Source organism: Cheilinus undulatus, linkage group 11 (assembly GCF_018320785.1).
Source record: "Cheilinus undulatus linkage group 11, ASM1832078v1, whole genome shotgun sequence".
Lineage (NCBI taxonomy): Eukaryota > Metazoa > Chordata > Actinopteri > Labriformes > Labridae > Cheilinus > Cheilinus undulatus.
In genome coordinates, this window is record NC_054875.1 from 3,073,554 (window position 1) to 3,099,025 (window position 25,472).

At 38.4% G+C, this 25,472-nt stretch overlaps 1 protein-coding gene across 2 annotated transcripts in view; it reads left to right on the forward strand.

Moving 5' to 3' along the window:
* plod1a (procollagen-lysine, 2-oxoglutarate 5-dioxygenase 1a) overlaps positions 1 to 24,641 on the forward strand; it is a 38,431-nt gene extending 13,790 nt beyond the window's left edge. Inside the window, exons 4-19 of one of the 2 annotated variants that reach the window (XM_041799220.1) lie at positions 1,265 to 1,428; positions 3,667 to 3,779; positions 6,629 to 6,692; positions 7,577 to 7,674; positions 9,691 to 9,792; positions 9,900 to 10,031; positions 10,239 to 10,360; positions 10,924 to 11,028; positions 11,181 to 11,306; positions 12,942 to 13,083; positions 13,762 to 13,875; positions 15,248 to 15,313; positions 15,450 to 15,554; positions 17,004 to 17,150; positions 19,554 to 19,679; positions 23,905 to 24,641. In XM_041799220.1, the coding sequence (XP_041655154.1) occupies positions 1,265 to 1,428; positions 3,667 to 3,779; positions 6,629 to 6,692; positions 7,577 to 7,674; positions 9,691 to 9,792; positions 9,900 to 10,031; positions 10,239 to 10,360; positions 10,924 to 11,028; positions 11,181 to 11,306; positions 12,942 to 13,083; positions 13,762 to 13,875; positions 15,248 to 15,313; positions 15,450 to 15,554; positions 17,004 to 17,150; positions 19,554 to 19,679; positions 23,905 to 24,060 (1,882 nt within the window). In that variant the 3' untranslated portion in view covers positions 24,061 to 24,641. Of the gene's footprint in view, positions 1 to 1,264; positions 1,429 to 3,666; positions 3,780 to 6,628; positions 6,693 to 7,576; positions 7,675 to 9,690; positions 9,793 to 9,899; positions 10,032 to 10,238; positions 10,361 to 10,923; positions 11,029 to 11,180; positions 11,307 to 12,941; positions 13,084 to 13,761; positions 13,876 to 15,247; positions 15,314 to 15,449; positions 15,555 to 17,003; positions 17,151 to 19,553; positions 19,680 to 19,897; positions 20,024 to 23,904 lie in introns of both variants that reach the window. The other variant, XM_041799219.1, reaches the window with a different exon arrangement.
* Positions 24,642 to 25,472: the final 831 nt, after the last annotated feature.

The window sequence follows — 25,472 nt, forward strand, 5'->3', positions numbered from 1 at the left end:
TTTTATTATAACTGGCCCGCCTGTATGAGGTCTGCAGATTTCCTCCTGTATAAAAATGTAAAATTTACAGTGTTGGTTTGAAATATCCTTGTTAAGTCATCCAAATTTGAAAAAGGAAAGACAAAAATGATTAGTTAAAAAGCCAAGAAGGTGAGAAAATAAAATAGATTTTTGTTTTCATGTCAAATTTTCAATTTTGCATCTAAAAATTAGAATTAAATTTATGATTTTGCCTTTTAATATCATATTTTGACCTTTTAGAATGACATTTTAAAATTTCAAGTGACCTTTTCAACTCATGATTTTGAATTTTATCCTACATTTTGGCCTTTTCAACTTCTAACCTAGACTTTTAATCCCGTATTTTGCCCTTTAAAAACTTAGTTAGAAATTTAAAACCCATGATTTGGATTTTATCTTATATTTTTACCTTTTAAACTCATGATTTAAAATTGTATCCCATATTTGGAACTTTCAAATGTATTGTTTAGGCTTGTATCTCTTCCTTTTTCTCTTAAACTCATGATTTCAACTTTTTATCTTATATTTTTACTTTTAAACTCAGAATTTTGTTTTTTATATCATATTTCGACCTTTTAAACTGATAATTGTGACTTCTATATCTTATTTTTACCTTTTAAACTCATGAGTTCACTTTTTTTTGTATTTTGATGTTTAAAACCTGTGATTTTTTAATTTTATCTCATATTTTGTCCTATAAAACTGATTTCAAATGTCAATCTTATATTTTTTCTTTTTAAAAACTTAATTCTGAATTTTAATTTCTTGCTTTAACCTTTTTAACTAATACATTTCTCTTTTGATCGCAGATTTTGAGACTTTAAAGGTATAATTTTGACTTTTTTATGCCAAAATCAATCTATCATCAGTTCTTTTTATCCATATTTCATTAGTGGTGAAGATTATGTTGACAGTTTCTGGTTAAATCTTGACCCTGTTAGGCCCTCAGGTCAGACCTAAATTCAGAATCCGGCCTCTGCTATGATTGAGTTTGACACCCCTGCTCTAAGTGGTAGAAGCAGAATACAAAAGCTGCATCTTAAACACACTGAAATCAACAGAAGTGTGTATTTACTTATGCGCCAGTAAACACAACCACCAGCAACTTAACTCTCCAAATAAAGAACGCTGCCTTCATATAAACCGAAGCCTTTCATTTGATTTAATCCCGTCGCTGGCTTCACACGCTGCAGAGCCACCCGCTTCATAAAGTTTTTCTATTTTCACTCCCTGTGTGACTCAGCTACGATGTGGTTTTCGCCTCGGGTCCCAAAGAGCTGCTGAAGAAGTTCAAGCAGGCCAAACACAAAGTGGTTTTCTCCTCCGAGTCCCTGATCTGGCCCGACAGACACCTGGAGGACAAACACCCCCACGTCAGGGAGGGGAACCGCTTCCTCGGATCAGGAGGTACAATGCTCATCTCAGTGCTATCAGATGGTTGTTTTGGTGATGTAGAGACAGAAATATGAGCTAGTAGCTGCAGGGTGGGATGTCTGGGTCAGCCCAGACCGGCCCAGAATGAGAGGAAGAACGTGGATGATTAAATCTGGCTATGAAACATGACTGATGGATCTTAAGTGCAATGCCAACAACCAGGCAGCCTGCAAGGCTGCAGCAGATGACCAGAGCAAAGCAACCTGGGAGTCAAGTCCAGAAATTAATCAATGCATTGCATCTTAAATAAATACTTGCATGTCCCTCTTGGGCTTCCATATAATCAGATTTACTGTCACTTCCTCACAGTTATCTAAGCATCAAAATTATTCAGGAAATATATCATAGGCCATGTATTTTGGTGACTTTGCATATGAAGAAGGGCTTTTTAGGTAACAAGATGCTTTTATGCTGCCATTTGTTCATGACATTTTTAGTTTTGCAGTTTTAATTCCAAGTGTGGGGGTCATAGAAATCATTAGCAATTAACAAAAACATTTTAAGTGAAATAAAAATGCCCATAGTGAAGGACTAAATGTTTGGCATCTGTAATTTTTACATCCAGCAATTGTCAAGTGTGATGATAATCATTAAAATCCTAAAACCCTGCATGCATGTATGAGGACATCACATTTGTTTTTCCAAAGTAAAAAATGTAATAATAGTTATTAATTCTGCTGTCAGAATTTTTAAGAAAATGGTCCAGAATGTCTGTAATTTGAAATGAGAATTTTCAGTTTTTATATTATGGTTAATTTTCTAGGACTTTATCAGATACATTTATTGACATGTGTGTTTATTTTGGAGAGTTTCATCCGTAGATTTTCTTTGAGATATGGGGCATTTTTGTGCGAGTTTGGTGGTTTTTTGTACACGTTTGGAATTGGATTGGGAATTTGGGGGTAGGAGTCGTCTGTTGAAATTTATAGGAATTTTTATTGCAGTTTTAAGGGAATTTGTTTGGATGTTGCCTTCATTTTCATGTAATCTGGGGGAATGAATTTATACATTTTTTTTTAAATTGCTCAGAAATTTACTCAGAGATTTCAGGAATTTACATGCAATTTTGGGGGAGAAATTTTATTGAAATGTTAAGGCTTTTATGATAAAGTTTCACTGAAGTATTTGAGAAATTTCAGGGTACAGTTTATGTGATACTTTAAAAATATGTTGCAGCATTCTCACAGAAACTTTTTCACAGAAAGCTAACTTCTTCATATTTTAGGGGATTTTTGGGGGTTTGGGACGAATATTTCTAGAGAAAGCGAAAAAAGGAACACCCTCCAAATAGTAAACTCCTCGAGGTGCATGACAAAAAAAACTTACTAGAAAAGGAGGCGTCAGCACTCAAAAAATATCCATTTAGTTAGTTTTATTTAGGCGGACGCGTTTCAACTCGTGGTCTTCTATAGCGTTGTTAACACTAAGTGGAAGAGCACCTTAAATACAGGAAGCATCACAGGTACAACCTTCAAAATAAGACTTTTACAGCTTCCTGGTAGAGGCTCCAACACTCAGTAATACCTTGTACAAAGACCTATAGAAGTTTTGATATAAATATGTGTCTTTGCAATAAATCACAACAATACACAATAAATAACAAACATTACTCCACGTACTTAAAGGACCCTGGGCACGACTCTCCAGCCAAAGATATCCTTTTAAAATGCAAATGTGGCTATTTAAAATAACAAATAAAGCATTTAAAACAATGAAACAGATAAATAATCCAAGAAGAGAGCCACAGTTATCCAAGAGAAGATGCTAAAGTTAATTGTAAGTCTTGAATATGGATATATAAAGGAATATTTCGAACAAATTCCTGTTAAAAGTCCAAGCTGATGTTTTAACGTCTCAGGAGGTTAAACCTCAGCATCTTCATCACCTTTCTGTTTATGCCGTCCTCACAACAAACCCGCTGTAACCCTGCCGTGCTCGTTTCTCCTCCAAACACATTAGCGTTGGTGAGCTGCTGATGTGGCTGCAGACTTTCAGTCTTACTTTAAAGACGTGCCAGATGTTTGCAGGACGGAGCGTGTCCATTTACTTTTTATAGCAGACAAACAGCAGGTCTGCTGCAGCACCGCTCGTTAGTCAGGTCATTAAAGCAACCGCTTTCCTCTGACGGGTTTAAATTTAGAAACCATATTTAAGAGCTTATCAGCGTTTGTTGTAGTTTCTCATTTCTCCTCTGGTTCTTAATGTCCCCAGGTTTCATGGGCTACCTCCCAAACATCAGAGAGATGGTTTCTGATTGGTCAGGAGAAGATGACGACAGTGACCAGCTATTCTTTACTAAGATTTACATCGATGCTGCAAAAAGAGTAAGACCTATAACTCTGACCTGACCTCTACTTTGTTTTGATTCATGCAAATGTCACATTTGACAGAAGAACATAAGAGGAAGTGGTGATTCATTTATATTAGACCCTAGATCAGTGTTACTCAACCCTGCCCAACCAAAGAGCCAATTTTTGGAAATTATCTTTGCAAGATCCACAGGCTAAGTGGTGAAAAAAACGGTTAAAGTGGCAATAAAAATAAGTTAAAAGGTGGCAAAAATGGGTGAAAAGTGGCAAAAAGGACAGAGAATGGGTAAGGAGTGACAAAAAATGAGCTACAGGTGGCAAAAATGGTCAAAAAGCAGCAAAAATGTAGCCAAAAAAATTATTGAAAAGTGACTAAAATGGGCAAAAAGAAAGGACAATCAGCAAAAGTGGCATTTATTGGCAAAAGGCTGACTGTGGCTTGCAATGGATAATATCTGAGGTCAAAATTTTTCTTTTTAAAGGTTTTCTGGGGGCATAATATTTCAAATTAAGACACAAAAGAGCCACAAATCATCACAAAAGAGCCACGCATTGAGTAACACTGCCCTAATTTATTATGTAGGCTGCCATAAATTCATTCACTCATTTTAAATTCCATGGTTTTGATCATGCTTTTACATCTTATTTTCATATAGTTATATCATCAGTTGAGTTGAGTTTTCAAACATTTTTATTTGGCCTTCTCTTGACAACTTTGTGGAAGTGAACATCTCTTAAGTGTATAAACAACAATGTCGTTCAATATCTGTTTTTTCCCCCATTGCTTGTTTTTTTGCATTATCGCTTAGACTTTTTGGCTACTGTAAATTAGACTCAGCTCTTTCTGCACACGTGTTTCACGTTAAAACTCTTCCAGTAGCACCGCAGGTATAATCCTCCTCTTCCTGTCAGCCTTTTAATTTTCTGCATGTGTCGGCAGTTTAACAGTAAACATAAAAGCCATGTAAAGGTGGCTGAGACTGACCCTTTAAAGGAGGGAAAATCTCACTTACGCCTGGCATGATCAGCACTTTGTGTAAGTGTTACAGCTAGTTACAGACCAAATTTATCCAGTAAAAGATCTTTGCATCTATGTGCAGGTTGGTATTGAAATGAGCCGATAATCAATCAGTCAGTCTTTGTTTGTACACCTCCAATACATAACCGAACGTTATCTCCAGATGCTTTTCATGAGCAGAAGTGTCTTGATTTTTAGGAAATAGATGCCTCCAGGGTACCTGGATAGATGAGGCGATGGCCATTAGGAGGCCGGAGCAGTACAGGCCAAGGCTGGCATGACCAAGTACCAAAGCAACGTATGCTCCCACACACAACCTGACCTTTGCTCTTAGAATTATCTGCTCTAGATGGGTTAAGTTATACTACTGTGGAGAAGGATATGATTCTGACTTTTACAATGTGCATTAACCCTTTAGATCTGTTTTTAACCATGGGCAGAATTGTAACCAAATGAACTAGAGAACAATAACTCTTTTGCATATTAAACCAGAGGAGCAACACTGACATATCACAGCCAATGGCTGTTTCTCAAAGCCAAGGAAGGATCCTCAAACGGCCATTTTTAAAGGATCCCACGTCATCGACTGCTGGAGGACTGGTCCAATCTCAAGGATCCTCGAAAATTTTCCAAGGACTGAGTCCTTCAAACAGAGAATTTACAAAGATGCAAATGTGTACATTCCACATGCAGGAATTACCCACAATCCAATGCGCATTGTTTTCCTTCTCTTAAAAAATAAAGAAATTGCGGAATATCAGGAGGAAGCCAGGTCCTAGTGTGCTCATTACCCTTTTAAATGTCCTGTTTCCAGCGTAACTATGGTGTCATTATTATTACATCATCAAAGTAAAGCTGTACGGGTAAAGGTATAATATGATTATATTGTATTATATGATTATATTAAATGAGCAATATGATTAACCAATCATGTTATTATATATGTTATGATTATATGCTGATATGAAAGCTTATTAGACGGTGCCGGGTAAAACTTGCAAAAAAGTCATCATTAGTACCCCTCCCATTTTGATTTCTGTCACCGCCGTGAATATGGGCGTGACCCTTCCTATGACATAATCACGTCACACTCACTAGCCTGTTCCAAACGTGTGTCCAAGAGTTCCAGGGAGGACTCTGGCCTCACCTACAGAACTTTGAGAAACAGCTACTGTGTCCCAGAGTACTGCTTCCTTCTAGAAATATCCTTCCTTCTTTTGCAGAAATGTAGTAAAAAGCGCACACATCAAAACAATATAATATAATAGAATCTGTGCTATAAATGTGTTGTTTTCTTGCAGGTCATGAGCCACAGTTATTATTACTTAACACGGTCTTCTGCAAACACATCCATGCTTAAAAGTATCTGGGACACTTGGAGATTTGATTGCGCTACTGTAAATAATTTATTTTTTAAAAAGATGCTGTCTTTCTGCAAGTTGAGCACAGTTTCATTTTATTTTCATTTTTGCCACAGTTCATAAAGATGAGTGCATTTCAAAAATGAACTTATGGCCATGCTAGAAATAATTTTTTTGTGGGTTGAAATAATCTTGTGCAACTTTTATACAATCACAGTTTTGAGGGATAAAGCTATGACACCTCTGCATTTAGGAAAATATGTAAAAACAAAAACGCTCTTTATTTTTCTTGTGTTTTTTTGCATTTTTGGGCAATTTAGTGGTTACTATGGACCTATCACATACACATCATTAAAATTTGGGTTCTAAAGGTTGTATTAATGTATAGCCAATCCAGATCAACCCTTTAATTGTCTCTCCATTAAAGTGGATACCTTTCATGGTTTGTGTGCAGCTCTTATCAACCTTGTGCTTCCGTGTTTCAGAAATCCATAAACATCACACTGGACACCAAATGCAGACTGTTCCAGAACCTTCATGGAGCCCTCGGTGAGTGGAGTCTTTAATTCAGATCTTTAACTTCAGCCTGGAGATTTAATGAAGCTCTAACATTCACATGTAGGCTGTTTTACTCACTGACATCTGCTGCTATGTTAGAAATGTTAAGTGCACCCTTTTATAAATAACACCTTTAAGAAATGGTACGTCTCCCTCCTTCTACAGCAGGAAACAGACTACATTTACCTCCTTAGGATTTCTAAACAGAATGTTGAGGCAGCTGCATCCTTCATGCCTCTATAATATGAGTTTTAAAGCTCTAAAGTCACCATTAAACCTAACAAACACAGCTGTAGGCTGCACTGTGATTGGAGTGTTTGGGAAATTTTGCAGCTGTTTATAGCGGCATGTCTTCCTCTGCTCAGAAGGATTACACATGCAGCAAACTCCTCAGAAAACACGCTGGGTTAAATTTGCTATCTTTTGTCTCCAACAATGATATACGACTGAAGCATGGTCGCAGTGAGCTTTCAGTGAAGTCAGACCTCACAGAATTCACAGCTGAGGGCTTTATATTTCCAGGCAAGGCGGCACGTTTAGACATGAGCTGAACTCTCTGCACTGTGCAGCATTTTTTCCCTTGGAGGCCGAGGGAGGAATTTATGAGTCGTCCATGAAGAGGAAGTGTCAGAGCTCACAGAGGCGGCATGGAGAGTCCAGACGGGCCTGAGTAGACTCTCTGAAGACTCCTTCACTTCCTCTCTCTGCTGTAGTGTTGTCTCGTTCTAAGAATATAAATGAGCAGTTAGATTTCCCCCTGCTGCCCTCCTCCCATCCCACTCAGATTATTCTCCTTCACCTGGGTACAGCAGGATTAACCTCTCACAGGGCCCCAGGCAAAACATTCGAGTGTATATGTGTGTGTTTGTCTGCAGATGAAGTGGTGCTGAAGTTTGAGGATGGACGAGTGCGAGCCAGAAATGTTCTCTACGACACGCTGCCTGTCATCATTCACGGCAATGGACCAACAAAGGTACAGATTTAACCAACACCAACCGATTAGAGTGGAAATAAATCTGCAGGAACCTCAGCATGATGTGCAGAGAGTGGGTGTAACCAAACACCCTTACTGTTTGAGCTGAATGCAGAAATATTGCACAAATGTCAGATTACAAAATCAGTGAATTCTGCAGCCATTAGTTGATTTTCAGTCAGCAATTCTCCAGAGCATTATATAAACAAAGCCATAGACCCGCACATCTATATCAAAGACTTATTTTCATTCATTTACTTTAGATTTCCATGAATGAGCTTATCACCATGGGAAAACAGTGTGTTTATTCAGACATAATAAGATAGATAAGACAAGCCCTTTGAAGACCTACAGAAAAGGAGCTTCTATCTATCATGGGGAAAAGGTAGAGTGTATTATAGGGATATTTGTATATCAGACAAGGCCGCCCATAAGGGGGGATAAAGGGGGGAGCTTTCTGGGGCCCGGCCAAACAGGGGGCACATGGAGATCTGTAAAATCCCGGTCCACTTTAGAGTTAAGCTATACAAACCTATTTTATTTTTAACCTGAATAATAGCCACTCTTATTAAAGCAACAAAAAATGCATTTTATTTATTTATTTATGCTGCAGTACGAGTATAGCCTATTTTATTCAAAATCTTTACCCCTTTTCTTTAAGGAGACATATTTTACCCTTTTAATACAAGTTTATATCGGTCTCAGAGGTCCCCAAAACATGCCTGTGATGCTTAAAAAAATACTCCAATACTGGATTTTTGCATGTCTATAAATCCCTCTGTTTCAGCCCTGCTCAGAATGAGCCGTTTCTGTGTCTGTGGCTTTAAATGATAATTAGCTGTCTGGCCCTGCCCCCTGACCACACCCCTCTCAGGAAATGGATGCAGCACTCCTGATGCTACAGACACTTTTATCCAAAGTTTAGGATCTGACTGGGACCCCTTTTGAGGTCACTAAGTGTAAAATCTGAGAACGGCTTGTTTCAGCACACATTTTCTGAAAGGTGCAGAAAGAGATGATAAGAGAGAATGGATTTTTCTGGTACTTGAGGGGATTGTGGACCAGCCAGGGACACATATTTGTGTTAGAAAAGACTGAAAAAGTGATTTTTGCATAATATGTCCCCTTTAAAGCAGAACCACCCTTTGATCGGCGATGATGATCATTCTGACGGGCATACTGAACTCAAGTATTTGGAATGTAATGTCAGACTTTATAGCCAAGCTGTGATAAGCACAAACAGCAGGATGTCAGAAATAAAGCAGAAATAACTGAGACTTCTTTCATGGAGAATAATAACATAGTTGTGAAAAGAGGCAAAAAAAAGTTGGGGCCACAATTGGAAAAAAAAGAGTTAATAAGGGCAAAAAATTGAAAAAAAAATTTGCAAAAAAATTGCAAAATGGTTTAAACTTGCAAAAAGATGTGGCAAAAATTGAGGGATAAGAGACAAATATTGGCATTATATGGCAAAAAAATCACAAAAAAGGGTAAAAATGGGTTAAAACTGGCCAAAAGTTGCAATAATGGACACTTGAAAAAAAGGGTTATAAAAGGCGATGTTATGGCAAAAATTGGTTATATTGAAAAAGATGGCAAATATGGACAATTTGGTTAAAACTTACAAAAAAAGCATTAGAAATGGGGGAGAAGCCCAAAAAAAGTCAAAAAGCAACAAAAGTGGGTTTAGAGTGGCAAAAATTGGCATTAAATGGCAAGAATAGCCAAAAAGGATCAAAAATGGGTTAAAACTGGCCAAAGGTGCAAAAATTGACAACAAAAAAAAGGGTTATTAAAGGGCAAAGAGGCAAAAATGGGTTAAATGGCAAAACAGTAGCAAAAATGGGGTAAGAGTGGGAAAAAATGGCATATGTTGCAAAAGTTAAAAAGTTAGTTTAAGATTTATTATTATTAGTTTAAATTGGCAATAAAGAGGTGTGACTTATTTGCTGTTTTGGTGCATATTCTTTCTTTAACACATGGACCGGGTACTGTAGCTTATTTTTTGTTTTCCAGCTTCAGATAAACTACCTAGGGAACTACATCCCAAACATCTGGACGTTTGAGACTGGGTGTACGGTGTGTCATGAGGATCTCCGCCCACTAACAGCTCTGAAGGTTTGTTTCAGTAATGATCACATCTATTCCTTTTCACCTGTTTCACCACATTTCAGTTCAGTTTTCTGTTAATATTGGACTTCTATGATGATGTTTGTTTCTGTCAGGAGAGTGAATACCCGATGGTTGTGATCGGCATCTTCATTCAGCAGCCCACTCCCTTCGTCACCGTGTTTTTTGAACGCCTCCTGAAGCTCCAGTATCCCAAAGACAAACTCAAACTCTTCATCCACAGCCAGGTAACTTTAACCACGTCAAACCTGAAACAAAAATACTTGAAGGAAGAGTCAGACTGAGGGTGAAATGGGCACGTTTTGTTTCTTTAAGCATGATGGGAAAAAGTTTCATGAACAACTTAGTTTTTGACTACTGATAAAAGCTCTAGTGGTGCAGAAGTGCATGGCTGCTAAGACTGTTTTTACTGATGCTCATCCTTCTCTCTTCAGGAGGCTCATCACGCCTCTCAGGTCAGCTCTTTCCTGAAGGATCATGGGAGTCTCTATCAGGATGTGAGAGTCATCGGACCTGAAGAGGCGATCGACGGGGCCGAGTCCAGAAACCTGGGCTTGTGAGTCAAATCTAAAGACTGAAATGTGCACAATGCTTAGTGATGTGTTTATAGCAAATGGTTTAATTTTTAACTTTAAAGAGACTCATAAAGAGCCCTGGTTTTCAAAATAAGTTAGCATAGCATTTCTTATTGTGCAGTATTTGTTGTTTAAGAGCAGATGTGAATGGAAGAAAGCAGCTGCTGGGACATCAGCTAATATCTGCAATGCTACAGTGGAATGTATGATTATTTGATTGAAGGTTTTAAATGATCATCTTCAGCATGACTCAGCACCTGAACCATCTTTGAAACCATTGAAACATCTTTGAAACCACTGAAACATCTTTGAAACCACTGAAACATCAAGCTTTCTGCAAGAAGTGACGTCAAAACCATACATCTAAACATTAATAAAAATTAAACATCATAAAGAATGTGAAAAATAAACATTTTTAACAGTAAAACTCCAAATCTTTAAATTTTTTGGAACTGGAGGTGAACCCATTGTCTGTCAAAAAGACGGCCAAAAAAGCAGCAGAGCAAAATGGATCTAATAATTTATCATCTCTTCTGTTTACCAGTGATATGTGCAGAAAGGACAAAGACTGTGACTATTTCTTCAGCCTGGACATCGAAGTCGTCTTAAAGAATGAAGAAACGCTGAAAATTCTCATTGAACAAAACCTGTAAGTATTTTTATTTTTGCAGAAATATTCATAAGAAGCTTGTTTTTGTGTGTTTTACTGCTCTGGTCACAGACACATGTTTAAAAACTGAATAATGGTCCGGTGTTGAACCATGAGAAGACATTAATAGTGCGTCTTAAACCGTCCCTCAGTCCCATCGTGGCCCCGATGATCACTCGAGTCGGCCGTCTGTGGAGTAACTTCTGGGGAGCTCTGAGTGCTGAGGGTTACTACGCCCGCTCTGAGGACTACGTCGACATCGTTCAAGGACGCAGAGTGTGAGTTTACAGGGTTTCTGGAGACTTAAGAGCAGTGATCATCAACTGGCAGCCTGGGGGCCACATCAGGCCCCCCAAAGCTTCCCATCTGGCCCGCTAGAACAGTGATACTCAATGCGTGGCTCTTGAGCCACATGTAGCTCTTTTGTGTCTTAATTTGAATAATACTCCCCCAGAAAACCTTTATAAAGGGAAACTATGACCTCAGAAATTATCCATTGCAAGTCACATTAATCAGTTTTAATCCCTACATTAATACATTTGGCTTTATTGTTCAACCTTTATTTTTTGTCTGTACATTGCCCTTATTTGCAATTTTTGCTTTTTTTTTATTTTTTTGCTACTTTTAATCCACTTTTACTGCTTTAGCCCCACTTTGGCATCTCTTTTTGCCCATTTTAACTACTTCTATCCCATTTTGGTACCCTCTTTTATCCTGCTTGTTGTAATTTTTTCCCATTTTTGCCATTAAATACCCCTATTTACAGCATTCTTGCCACTCTTTGCTGCTTTTTCACCATTTTTCCCACATTTTTGTCCATTGTAGTCATTTTTACACTAATTTATTGCTATGCTTTTCTGTTTTTTGACTGTTTTTTCCCACATTTTTGCCCATTGTAGTCACTTCTACACTCATTTATTGCTGTTTTTCTGTTTTTTGACCATTTTTCCCCACATTTTGCCCATTGTAGTCACTCTTACACTCATTTTTTGCCATGTTCTTGGGCATTTTTTGCCAACTGTAACCCCTTTTTTGGTAACTTCTCGCCCATTTTTGCCACATTTTCTCCATGTTTTCCACTTTTCACCCCACATTTTTGCCATTTTAGGCCGACTTTGCCTCTTTGCTGCTGTTTGACCATTATTTGCCACCTTGTACTTATTTTTATAGCCACTTTAATCAGTTTTTGCCACTTTTCACCACTTACATTGTGGCTCTTATAAAAGCATTTTTCAACAGTTTGGCTCTTTGGTGGAGCAGAGTTGAGTAACGCATATGTTTAAATTCAGAATAAGTGAAGGAGGATCTGTCATCTCTTATTACCTACAGCTATTAAATCAACCCTAAAAACAGTTAATTATGAAACAGTTTAATTAGGGTTTTTGACAGGAATCCACCTCTCTGCCATGATTAGATAAAATGATGCATGATAAACACAAACTTTTCAGTCCAGTCCTGATTAAATTAGCCGTTTTTTGTGTCAACTCTCCACAAAATATCTCGATTGAGCCCTTGAGGCCGCCTGCAGCATAGACTCAGAAAACGCAAATACTTAAAAAATAACAAATAGACATAGATAGATAGTCAAACATAGTTAATAGACTAAAGTCTTATTTGAGCTTATTTGATGGTCTGGCCCTCTTAGCACCTGTCAAGACAAAATCTGGCCCTTGTACAGTTCTAGTTGATGACCCCTGCTTTAGAGTTTTAGATGGACATTAGACAACTGTAACTCAAATGTTTACTGATTGCATCCCTGAGACAGCAGCTATTGTGGCAGATTTATGGATTCCTTGAATCTTTTCTGTTTTTTTGTCTATGTTCAGCAAACATGTTGCCTGAAGCTGCAGACAGATTTGCAGCCTGTAACATGTCTGCATGCACATCCTCTAACTCTGACTTTTCTCTTCCAGAGGCGTGTGGAACGTCCCGTACGTGTCCAGTGTGTACCTGGTGAAGGCTGACATCCTGAGATCAGAACTCACGGACTACGAGCTTTTCACCTCACAAATCTTAGACCCTGACATGGCGTATTGCTTCAACGTCCGTGAAAAGGTCGGTCTGAGGAAACGGGACACATCAGAGTCTGACTTTATGGGTTTTAATAATCAGTTTATCTGAATGTGTCCTCCAAAAATGCATGCATGGAACTGAGGGGTGTTCAGGTAAGTTTAACATCAGCAGCAGATGATTTTGGCCTCATTTACCAACATCAACTCATCTACATGAACAGATATCAGTGACCAGGGAGTCCATTTCATCCTGGACAAGTCACATTGAGAGGGAGGATGATGAAGAAGATTGTGATGATGTTTGAAATATTTATGATGTTCTGCATCCTTCAGTGGAATGCTAGAAGTCTAATCCCCAATGGACAGGAACTTAAAAAGCCAGTTTGGGACTGTGAGATAAAATCTGACGTTATTTGTGTTCAGGAGACGTGGTTAAAGCCGTGTCTAGAGTTTGTTATCCAGGGATATGTGTGCCTGTGTAAAGACAGGAATGACAGACCAGGTAGGGGTGTGCTACATTCATCAAGTCAAATATGCTGTGTGGAATTAGTGAATGTGAAAGTTTAATTATTGAGCCTATCCCAGCTGTCATTGGGCGAGAGGCGGGTACATCCTGGGCTGGTTGCTAGTCAATCACAGGACATTCTAACGGTCTCTAATATAAGCCTACATTTTAGATTGTCATCATGATTGATTTTTTTTTTGTGCATCTTTGTTTCAGGCAGTCTTCATGTACGTGACAAACATGCACACCTTTGGTCGTATCCTGTCGACAGAAAACTATCAGACGGGTCATCTACACAACGACCTGTGGCAGATCTTTGAGAACCCACTGGTGAGGACAAAAAACAAAACGCTCATTTCAACTTAAACATCATATAAAGTTCACCAGTTATAAAAATACTAATACCCAGCTAACTTGTAGCTAGGTCAATTTTTGTTGCCATTGCTAAATAAATCTCATGTTTTCAAGTTTATGATCAGTTTAGATCAGTGTTACTCAACCCCGCTCCAGCACAGAGCCAAATCATTAGAAATACCTTGGTAAGAGCCACAATCTAAGTGGTGAAAAGTGGCAAAAACGGGTGAAAGTGGGTGAAAAGGGGCAAAATAGGCATAAAATGGCTTAAACTGGGTGAAAAGTGATATAAACAGGGAGAAAAAGTGGCAAAAATGGGCTAGAAGTAACAAGACAAAAGATACGAGTGGCAAAAATGGTCAAAAGCAACAAAAACATGGCAAAAAATAAGTGAAAAGTGACTAAGGCAGGCAAAAAAGCAGCAAAAAGGTAGGAAAAATGGGCAACAATGGGGGAAAAAGTGGCATTTAACGGCAAAAGGCAGCTTAAATTTGTAAAAAGTGGGAAACAACTGGTTTAAAGGGGATAAAGTGAGCAAAAACTGGCAAAAAAAGTGGCTAAAGTGGGCTTAAAGCTGAAAACATTTATTCTAAGTGACAAAAAATGGGACAAGGGTAAAAACAATGGATAAAAAGGGGCAAAAAAGGCTTAAAATTGTAATAATTGGGTGAAAAAAAATGGGAAGAAAAAGGGGCAGAAAGTGTCAAAAAAAGGGGAACAAGTGACAAAAAATAAGTTACACGGCAATAAGTGGCAATAAAAGTTCAGTGGCAATAAAAGGGAAAATAGCAAAAAGCAGGATGAAAGAGGCAAAAATTGGTGTGCAAGGGTATAAACTGGATACAAATAGGCAAAAAGGGGGCAAAATATGTGGCAAAAGTGGGCTTAGAGCAGCAAAAATGAATTTAAAGTGGCAAAAAAGGAAAATAGGGGCAAAAATGCAAAAAAGCCAATAGAAATATACAGATAAAAAAATGAAGGTTGACAATTAAAGCCAGCTGTAAAAGCTTGGGAAACAAACTGATTAATGGATAACTTCTGAGGTCAAAGTTTCACTTTTTTAAAGTTTTTTTGGGGGAATAATATTTCAAATTCAGACATAAAAGAGCCACAAATAATCACAAAAGAGCCACACATTGAGTAATACTGGTTTAGATATTGTGAACTGATGATTTTGTGGTTAGGACAGGTCGTATTGTATATGGATGTGTGGCGTCTGCAGGTGCCTCTGGTTTTACTTGGCGAAGGGATTTTTATTGGGAATATAAAAGATTTTATTGATACCCACAAACCCCAAACTGCAGCTTCAGATGTGAAACAGAGCAGTAAAAGTGTTTGTTTGTTTCAGGACTGGCAGGAGCGCTACATCCACGAGAACTACACGCTCATCATGAAAGACAAACTGATAGAAACTGTGAGTACAAACACGAGTCCATTAATGGATCCAGACTCTGAGATTTAGTCCGGCTCTCAGTAAGGAGTCCCTTCATTAATGAACTAACGGTTTATAACGGATTTATTTACCTAAACATTTCTCCTCTGTTCCTCAGCCGTGTCCTGATGTCTACTGGTTCCCCATTTTCACTGACGTGGCCTGTAACCACCTTGTTGAAGAAATGGAGCATTTTGGGAAATGGTCCGGAGGAGGGAATGTGGTACGTTTGAGGTTTTTTTTAATCCTCTGAAAGTTACAGAAATTCAGTCATTAATGATGAATACAGAAACCTAAAAATGTTGATTATTCTGTACTTTTTGATACCATGTTTTTTTTTTTTTAATCTTTGGTATTTCTTAAGAAGAAGCTTGTGGCATCTCTTTAGCTTTTCACTCTCATTTTGCCACAAACATGCTGTTAAAGGATAAGCTGATTTTTTTTAACCTTTATTTAACCAGATAAAACCCACTGAGAATGAGATCTCTTTGACAAGGATGACCTGGCAAAGAGATCAGCAGCACACATCACAAAATCTTATATTTCAGAGAGATATTAGATCAATAAATTAAAACAAACATTAATTTTGAAAGTGCATAGGCAATTGCAGATAAAGTGCTGAAACACTGATCATAACGCCTGTGGGGTGCTGCTAGGTTGAAATGGTGGAGTTGTGATGACGATGAGCCGTTCAGAGAACTGGCTCCTGTTTGAGAGTCCATTTTTTATTCTTGTCAGAATATAAAAGGCAAACTGGTACCAAATGAAAGCTGTATTGGAGCCAATAAAACAGCCTTTATTGCTAAGCTGAGATAAATGACCACGATCTCTCAAAGAAGCAGGGACCCCCATCACTCTGAGTGAGGCTGGATGGACACAAGCAAAGCCATGCTTCAGTTTACCAGAGGAAAACCACAGCTAAAGTCAACTGGCGGGCTGGTCTTTTATGTGTGCTAGTACATGTTCCTTCCACATAAACCAAATCCAGTCTGGATGAAGACGTCCTAGACCAGATCTGTATGCAGGCTGGGCTATCAGATGTCAAACTTTTTCCAGTTTAAACCCTTGTTAATGCAGTGTGTAAATAAAAGTGCAGCTTGGTCCATTTAAGTTCCCAGTTTAATGAGTGTTGAGATTTTTTTATTTTTTGCAATTTGTGCATCAAAAAAATGCATGCATGTCTCTTACAAACAGAGAGTGAAGGAGGGAACGGCCAAGGAGACGCGGTTTACATTGCACAAAAATGTGTTGGTATTAAAGCGATTCAGACGGAGTCCAAAGGTTTTCCTGCTTTTAAAGAAACATCAGACACCTGTGCCCTGCTGAAAGGATAAACTCTCAGTGATAAAACCCTGAACCCAGTTATGCCTTAATATTGGCCTGTAAAAGTTAACCATGTGGACCGATGGGCATCAGAAAGGCAGCTCTTTATCTGCTGGCTCTGCCTCCTGCAGATGCAGCAAATGCTGCTGATAAAAATCAATAAATCAGCCAATGTTGTGTGCATAGGGTCTAATATATGTTGCTGTGGTATCATAACAGGTAGACTTCTAGGATTCACTTGATTTTTGGAAAAATGAAGCAGCATTTAAATTCTGTTATTGCCCCTCTCCCATGCATCCATTCAGCGATTTCCTGTGATAAACTCTCAATGTTTCCTCATTCCTGTCAGGATACCAGAATCCAGGGTGGCTATGAGAACGTCCCGACGATCGACATCCACATGAATCAGATCAACTTTGAGAAGGAATGGCACAAGTTCTTACTGGAGTTCATCGCTCCGGTGACGGAGAAAATGTACCCCGGTTATTACACGAAGGTAGGATCCCTGAAAACAAGGACGGACTCTGAGGATAAAGAAAATCTGTTTGTGTTGATGCCTGACTGAAGTAAATTCTAACAATCTTGACTCTGAATTTGATGAGCAGAAGGCTCCTTAGAGGACGATGCAGGCCGCAATCTGACTGCTCTTCTTTCTCCTTCTTTCTCCGTTTCAGTGTTTCTAAAAAGAGAGCTGTTACCAGCCTGAGGAATACACAGGGACAAATATGTGCAAATGTTGTGATTCTTGACTTTAAAATGTTGACTTTGAAAGATAATTTGTCATGGACTGAATATAAGAAGTAGATGTAGCTGGCTTAAAAGAGCTTCGAAGTCCAACGACTAAAGGAAAGTTCAGTGCTGCCATTGAGAACGGAGGGTGCGCTCCATTTACGACACATAGCAAACTTCTGGACAAAATAAGCCACATGCACTGACGGAATCATTTAATCCCGATTATTGTTTTTTCTTGATCACAGGAACACAAAATTCAACACATCACAATTCCAGAAAACTTGGGATGCTGTGGAAAATGTCACTTAAACTAGAGTGACTGAGAAATCCTATCCAACCAGATTCAACTGAATAAAACACAAAGGCAAAATATTTAATGTTCAAACTTAAAAACTTTGTTTTTTTTCAAAATCCACACATTCTAAATTTGATACCAACAATATATTTTACTTCAGGCCAGTCCGTCGTAGATGAGCTAGGCTCAGAGGAGTGGGCGGGGCTTCTGGATATAGTTGATAGATGCCTTGTTTGCATGCTAGAGTCTTAACTAACGTTTAGATGCAGCGGTGTTATGTGTCAACTGGGTGTAGTTTTCTGGAGTGTTCCAGAGCCCATGCTGTATTATCCATTACAGAATGATGACATTTTTGATGCAGAGCTGCCTAAGAGGTCAAAGGTCACAGGTATTCAGCGCTGGTTTCTAGCTTTGCTCCAGAAATGCAGAGATTTCTCCAGATTCTCTGAATCTTTTAATGATCTTATGGGCTGTAGATGGTCTAGTCCAGTGTTACTCAACCCTGCTCAATCAAAGAGCCAAATTGTTGAAAAATACCTTTGCAAGAGCCACAAAAGTGCTGAAAAGTGGCAAAAACAGCTTGATGTAGCAATAACAATAAGTTAAAGGTGGCAAAAATAGTCAAAAAGCAATAAAAATGGGTGGAAATGGGGTGGAAATGGGGAGGAAAAGGGTCAGAAAGTAGCAAAAATGGGTGAGTGACAAAAAAATGAGTTACAGTTAGAAAGAAATGGTCCAAAAGTGGCAAAAACATGTCAAAAAATAAGTGAAAAGTGACTAAAATGGGCAAATAGCAGTCAAGAGTGGCAAAAATAGGCAAAAAATAGGAGACAAGTGGTATTTAGAGGAATAAGATAGATGAAATGGGTGAAAAGTGGTGAAAATGGGCAAAAATGGGATAAAAGTGGCCAAAAGAAGTAGCAAAATGGGCAAAAAAGAGGACGCGAGTGGTACTTAGAGGCGAAAAAGAGCTTAAATGGGTGAAAAGTGGTGTAAAAATGGTGAAAAGGGGCAAAAAATGAGATAAGAGTGGAAAAAAGAAGTGGCTAAAATGGGCAAAAAGTAGGAAAAAAGTGGTATGAAATGACAAGAAGTAGCTTAAATGGTGAAAAGAGGCAAAAATGGTGAAAACGGCAAAAAGATTTCTCCTTTTTAAGGTTTTCTGGGGGAATCATATTTAAGATTAAGACATAAAAGCGCCACAAATAATCACAAAAGAGCCACATGTGGCTCCAGAGCCATAGGTTGAGTATCACTGGTCTAGTCTGTAAGTTTCCTTCATGTTAAGGAATGCTGTTCATAAACTGTGGGACTATACTCACCCAATCATGGTAATATCACCTGTTAACCTTCTTAGCTGTGGAATGGTCCAGGTGTTTTTTGGAGCATTTCACAACTCTCCCAGTATTTTCTTGTCCTGTCTCAACTTTTTTTGAACACTTTGCAGACATCAAACTCAGAATGAGTGTTTGAATGAAGCTCATCAGTTTGGATATTAAATATCTCGTCTTTGTAATGAATTCAGAAATATAGGGGAGATTTTGCAAATCACTGTCTCCTGTTTTCATTCACATTTTACACAGCGTCCCATCTTTTTTGTAATAGGGTTTTTAATTGAAAATGAAATTAGAATAACTGCCCTGCTCTACCTCAGGCTGCATCCACTTCTTTCTTTCTCCAGGCTTCATGCTTTAATGCTGAGTATTGATCATTATTTATGGCTGAAACAGAGGCGTGTTCATCATCTGTGATATTTTAGGATTTAACTGAATAATGTTCAGATTTCTCCTCAGCAGCTGCAGCCGTCTCCGTGGATCCCATGTCTGTGTTCTTCCTTTTTGCTCCTCTGACCGCTATGTCTTCTCTCATCAGTGCTCGTCTCCTCTGACCTTCGTGGTGAGGTACAAACCCGACGAGCAGCCGCTGCTCACGCCTCACCACGACGCCTCCACATTCACTGTTAACATTGCTCTCAACAGCAAAGACGTTGACTACCAGGTAAATGAGGAGGAGGTAAAGGTGCTACAGGACATGATGATGATGATGCAGGTGATCTTCAGCTCTCTCTCTGCTTCTCTGCTCCGTCTCTGACGGGCTGAATGCTGGAGCGGGATTGTTTCTGTACGAGCCGGAGCTGCGAGGGGCGTTCGTGTGATGAACAGACGAGCCGTTTCTGTGCGAATGCTTGCATGATTCCTTTCTGTCTGTGTTTGCAGGCTCAGTTTGACTTGGCCTTTGTAGTTAGATATAAGCCAGATGAGCAGCCCTTTTTGAGACCGCACCATGACGCCTCTACATTCACTATAAACATTGCACTGAATCAAGTGGGCCATGATTACCAGGTGAGTTTCAAACAGGTAGCTGTGCTTCCTACAAGTTTGTTAAGCCCGCCTAAACTATCTGAGCTGTAACTCTTTATTTTTATTTATTTAAGCAGGAAATTCTCTTTAAGAGTGTCCTGTCTAAGACGTGCAGCAGCAGTTTTAACATTCCTGACAAAAAACAATCAGCTGAACACAAAAAGCATGATGAAAAATACATAACTAGATTCAGAAACATAGAATAACAACAGAGCATCAGCGGCCTTCAAGTCATTGAGCTTCCTCTGACAATCATCCGATGAGAGCAGCACATGACGTTTCAGCTCTGTTTGTAAGATTTTGCAAGTAAAGGGAGCAGCAAACTGAAACGCCTTTGCCAGGCGCCACTGGAGGAGTCAGATCAGCTGTTTGGCTGTCTAAAGCTTTTAGGGGTGCAGCCACACCGGGATCCTTGAGAAGGCAAGCAAAACATGATGAATACTAAATTTCAGCAATGCCAGCAAATACCAACCTTTACTTATCAAAAATACAGAAACATTTCAGTTTTTCTGCTCTGGAAGGCTTGTAGATTTCATCATTAGGCCCCAGCTATGACATACTGATCAAAAATCTAACATTTATCAGGGTTAAACCACTTCCAGATGCTGCTTTTGATGCGGTTTTATTAAAAATATTGAATTTCATGTTTTGTTTTTGCCGTCCAGACTTTGTTAAATGAGTCTGGATCCAGTCTGACTCTAAACAGATGTGGTCTGGAGTCTGACGAAGGCCTTAGTTTGGTCAACATCTGGTTTACCCAACACATTATACAATTACTCCTGTAAGAGGTCCAGTGCTCATAAATCCCTCCTCTTTAAAGCTGAATAAAACACGTAGAAGCTCAAAGATCAGTCCAAGTTTGAGGAAGCATGACTCTGATTTGATCATATCATTGATTACTGAATGCCATCATATCTCTGGCATGTTTACATCCACCCCTGGTGTTTGAATCTCTTCATCCGTGTCGTCTCTTTGTCCGTCTGTGAGTCCGTCTCTTTTCTCTGCATGACACATGAAGCTGCAGCTAGGATCCTTTTTATGAGCGTTGCATTTATGTTGTTTCCCTGCATCCTCAGTAAGTGGGCTACTCAGATGTTAGTCCATGGAATAACTGGTTTATATATGCTTAGATCTGACTCAAGAAGAAACAACCCCAAAATACGTTTCCTATAATTCATAACGCATATTAAAGTTTATTTCAAGGGTTGGAGCCACTTAAAGTAATGTGGTTACACCATGGAGCTGGAGGAGTTTACTTTGAACCTTCAAATTAAGACATATTTCTGCTATAAAATCCTACATGTGCTTGAATTGTTTACCCATATCCCATGCTATAAAAGCAGCTTGAAATAAAGCTGCATAAATACCGATTTATACTGTAAGCTGTTTTCTACTGCAGGACTTTAACCTTTGGGTCAACAGGAAGTTGAAAGAATAGCTCTGCATGAAAATTAAAAAATGATTAAAAAGAATAAAACATAAAATAATATAGAAAAAGGACAAATAGTTGGAATAGTGAGGCCTGAATGTTGTTTAGTTATTAGAGAACTAGTGAGGTGCTGAGTGCTACTAAACCAGTAGTTTAAAGCAGGGGTGTCAAACTCAAGGCCCGGGGGCCAGATCCGGCCTGTGCAATGGTTTTACCCGGCCCGCAAGATCATATCATATTTCTGTTATAACTGGCCCACCAGTATGAGGTCTGCAGATTTCCTCTAGTATGAAAATGTAAACTTAACCATGATTATTTAAAATATCCTTGGTAAGCCATAAAAATCTGTAAAAGTAAAGAGTAAGAAAAATTAGACAAGTCAGAATTTTGCATCCCAAGATTATGACTCAAACTTATGATTTTGGCTTTATATTTCAAACTTTGGCTTTTTCAACTCATAATTTGGATTTTATATGTCATGTTTTTATCTTTAAGACTCAAAATTTTTAATTTTAAGTCATATTTTTACCTTTAGAACTCATTAATTTGGCTTTTTACTCATGATTTCAATTTTCTCTCATATTTTGACATTTTAAATCCATAATTTTGACTTTGTATATCATATTTTTACCTTTTTAGATTCATAATTCTAAATTTTAAGTCATATTTTTAAGTCATTATTCGAATTTTAGCTCATATTTTGACATTTTCAACCACTAACTTTGGCTTTTTAATCCCATATTATGACCTATCAGACTCACAAATTAAAATTTTAAGTCATATTTTGACTTTTAAGTTTATGATTTCAAATTTTATCTCATATTTTGACCTTCCAAACTTATGAGTTCAACTCTTTACTCATATATTTGCTCTTTAAAAACATTATTTTCTATTTTTGATATCGTGTTCTGGCCTTTAGAAGTAATAAGTTGGACTTTTTATCTCAGGATTTGATCTTTTAAAGTTATCATTTTTACTTTTTTGAATTTCTAAATGATTTTTCATCAGAACTGTTTTTTTTTCATATTTTATTACCTGTGAAAATGAGGTTGACAGTTTATGGTTAGTGTCGACCCTAGTAGGCTCTCAGGTAAGACTTAAATCCAGAATCCGGCCCCTGCTGTGATTGAGTTTGACACCCCTGGTTTACAGTGAGATGGTGAGTAACTACGACTGTTAAACCTTACTAGAATGTTCCTACAGTGTACAGAATAACCACCAGGTGTTTAAAACCATATTATACAGGTAGAATCAGGTGGATCAAGTATTTGCCAGCGTTCACGTGCAATCTCAGCAGGGTGTTTCATTCAATCCTTTCACAAGATGCTTTAAGTCTTAAAGAAAAACAAAGAATAAAGAGAAAAAAACAATGGGGAGGTTTATTACAGAGGTACTGCAGTGATGGGCCGTTCGTGAACGAGCCGGTTCAAAGAGCCGACTCTTTTACGTGAACGATAAGAGCCGGATCCCGCTAGAGAGCTGTTTTTATATTTTTATAACTATCAATATCATTATTTGTAAATAGATTGTGTGTCTCTCTGTGTTATTTGATTTATTAGTAGTAACGATCTTTTATCCTCCACCACAGACACACCATGCATTAAGGACTCGTGTTTGATGGTGTAACATTAATGTTTTATGTCAGGTGTGTCATACATCCCAGCCAATGAGCAGATTTCATCTGACCCACAAGGTGTTTTGGGAGACAGTAGATTTTGAAAAACAGTTACACGATATTTTAATCAATTGTAGAAACTGAGCATAGTTAGGTTAAAATACCTGCCCAAATATCAATCATATGTTATAATGTTGCAAAAACTGGCAGGTCAAATGAAGCCGGATACCGGAATGAAGAGCCGTTTGGGAGCCGAAAGAACTGACTCTTTGTTAAGCTGAGAAATAATAATCGAGAACTTTTATCAGACAGGATCTAGGAGTCTAATCCACTCGACTCTATTAATGAAGCACGTTTAACAACACCATGGTTTACCAAAGTGCTGCACAGTGACTGCAACACAGAAATAAAAACACAAAACAGCATAAAAAAGCAATGAAGAGCACCATAAAATCAAAAAAAGGAATTAAAAAGTCTTTAAAAAGACAGTAAAACACAGGGATTAAGAAAATTAAAGACAATAGCATTGAGATAACAGCTGTCTGTCATGTGAAGTTATGTCTTCTATGCTTTTAAAAATAAAGATCTGCCATAAATATTATTTTTGCTTGTGCATTAATGGTGGGGTGTGATTTATAGTTCAGTCCCAGGATGTTTCCTCCTGGAATGATGACGTTTAACTTTATTTTGTTAGTTTCCTGCAGTGGAAAAGGGAGTCTCTAAAGGGTAAATCTGTCTGTGAGACCCATCTGTGTTTTAGTGTTGGTTTACTTTATTAAAACATTGCATGGTTTAAATATGTAACGTGTTGTGATGCAGGGAGGTGGATGCAGGTTCCTCCGTTACGACTGCTCCGTCCAGGCTCCTCGTAAAGGCTGGGCCCTCATGCACCCGGGCCGACTCACCCACTACCATGAAGGCCTGCCGACCACTGCTGGCGTCCGCTACATCGCAGTGTCCTTCGTGGATCCATGAACACCCAGAGATGACACACAGACCACCGACAAAACCAGACTGAACAGGATCTACAGACTCACAGTGCCTCTGATCTGCAGTGATCATGCGGCGGCCATTTCTCTTTTTATTTCATTATTTTGATGTAGCGTTTAAGGAGCTGAGGTTTATAGAAAAGGGACAAGTTATGAAGCCAAGAGTTAGCATTTTCACTGTCGTTTACTTTATCTGGAGCCAGTTTGATAATCTGATGCTTGATCCAGACCAGTATTACTCAACCCTGCTCAACCAAAGAGCCAAATTGTTGAAAAATACATTTGCAAGAGGCACAATCTAGGTGATGAAAAGTGGCAATTAAAATAAGTTAAAGGGTGCAAAATGGTCAAAAAGCAGCAATCACTGGAAGAAAAGTGACAAAAATGGGTGGGAAGTGACCGAAACATGAGTTAAAGGTGACAAAAATCGGTGGGAAGTGACCGAAACATGAGTTAAAGGTGGCAAAAATGGGTGGGAAGTGACCAAAACATGAGTTAAAGGTGGCAAAAATGGTCCAAAAGCAGCAAAAGCGTGGCAAAAATGAGTGAAAACTGACTAAAATGGGCAAAAAACAGAAAAAAAGGTGGTAAAAATGGGCAAAAAGTGGTATTTAATTGCAAAAGGCAGCTTAAATGGGTGAGGCAAAAATGGCAAAAATAGGCAAAAACGGGCAAAAAATCTCAGAAAGCAGGATAAAAGTATCAAAACTTGGTGAAAAATGATAAAAAGAAGTGGCAGAAAAGGGCTTAAAGTGGCTAACACTGTGAGAATAGTGGAAAAAATAGGGAGAAAAGTGGCACAACAGGGCAGAAAGTGAAAAGAAATGGTGACAAGTGGCAAAAAATGATCAAAAAATGAGTGGAAAGTGACTAAAATGGGCACAAATCAGCAGAATGGTGGGAAATTGGCAAAAAAGAGGCATTTAATTGCAAAAAGCAGGATAAAAGTGGCGAAAAGAAGTGGCAAAAACGGGCTAAAAGTAGCAAAAAATTGCGACGAAGGGCATTGGAAATATACAGACAAAAATAGAGGCTGACAATTAAAGCCTACTGTGTAAGTGTCGGAAACAAACTGATTAATGTTACTTGCAATGTAAAATTTCTGTGATCAAATGTTCCTTTAAAGGTTTTCTAGGGAATAATATTTCAAATTAAGATATAAAAGAGCCACAAATCATCACAAAAGGAGCCACACGTTGAGTATCCCTGATCTAGACTGTGTCTACATGCTTGAACACATTTGGTGCTGCCATCTGATTGGCCGATTTATGTTAAAGAGCAGTTGAACAAGTGTACCTAATGAAGTGGTCACTGATTGCTGTGTCTGTTGGACTCTCCACATTAATTTCTATTTTACATCACAGTAACATCGCTCCTCTGCAGCTGTTGGATCGACCT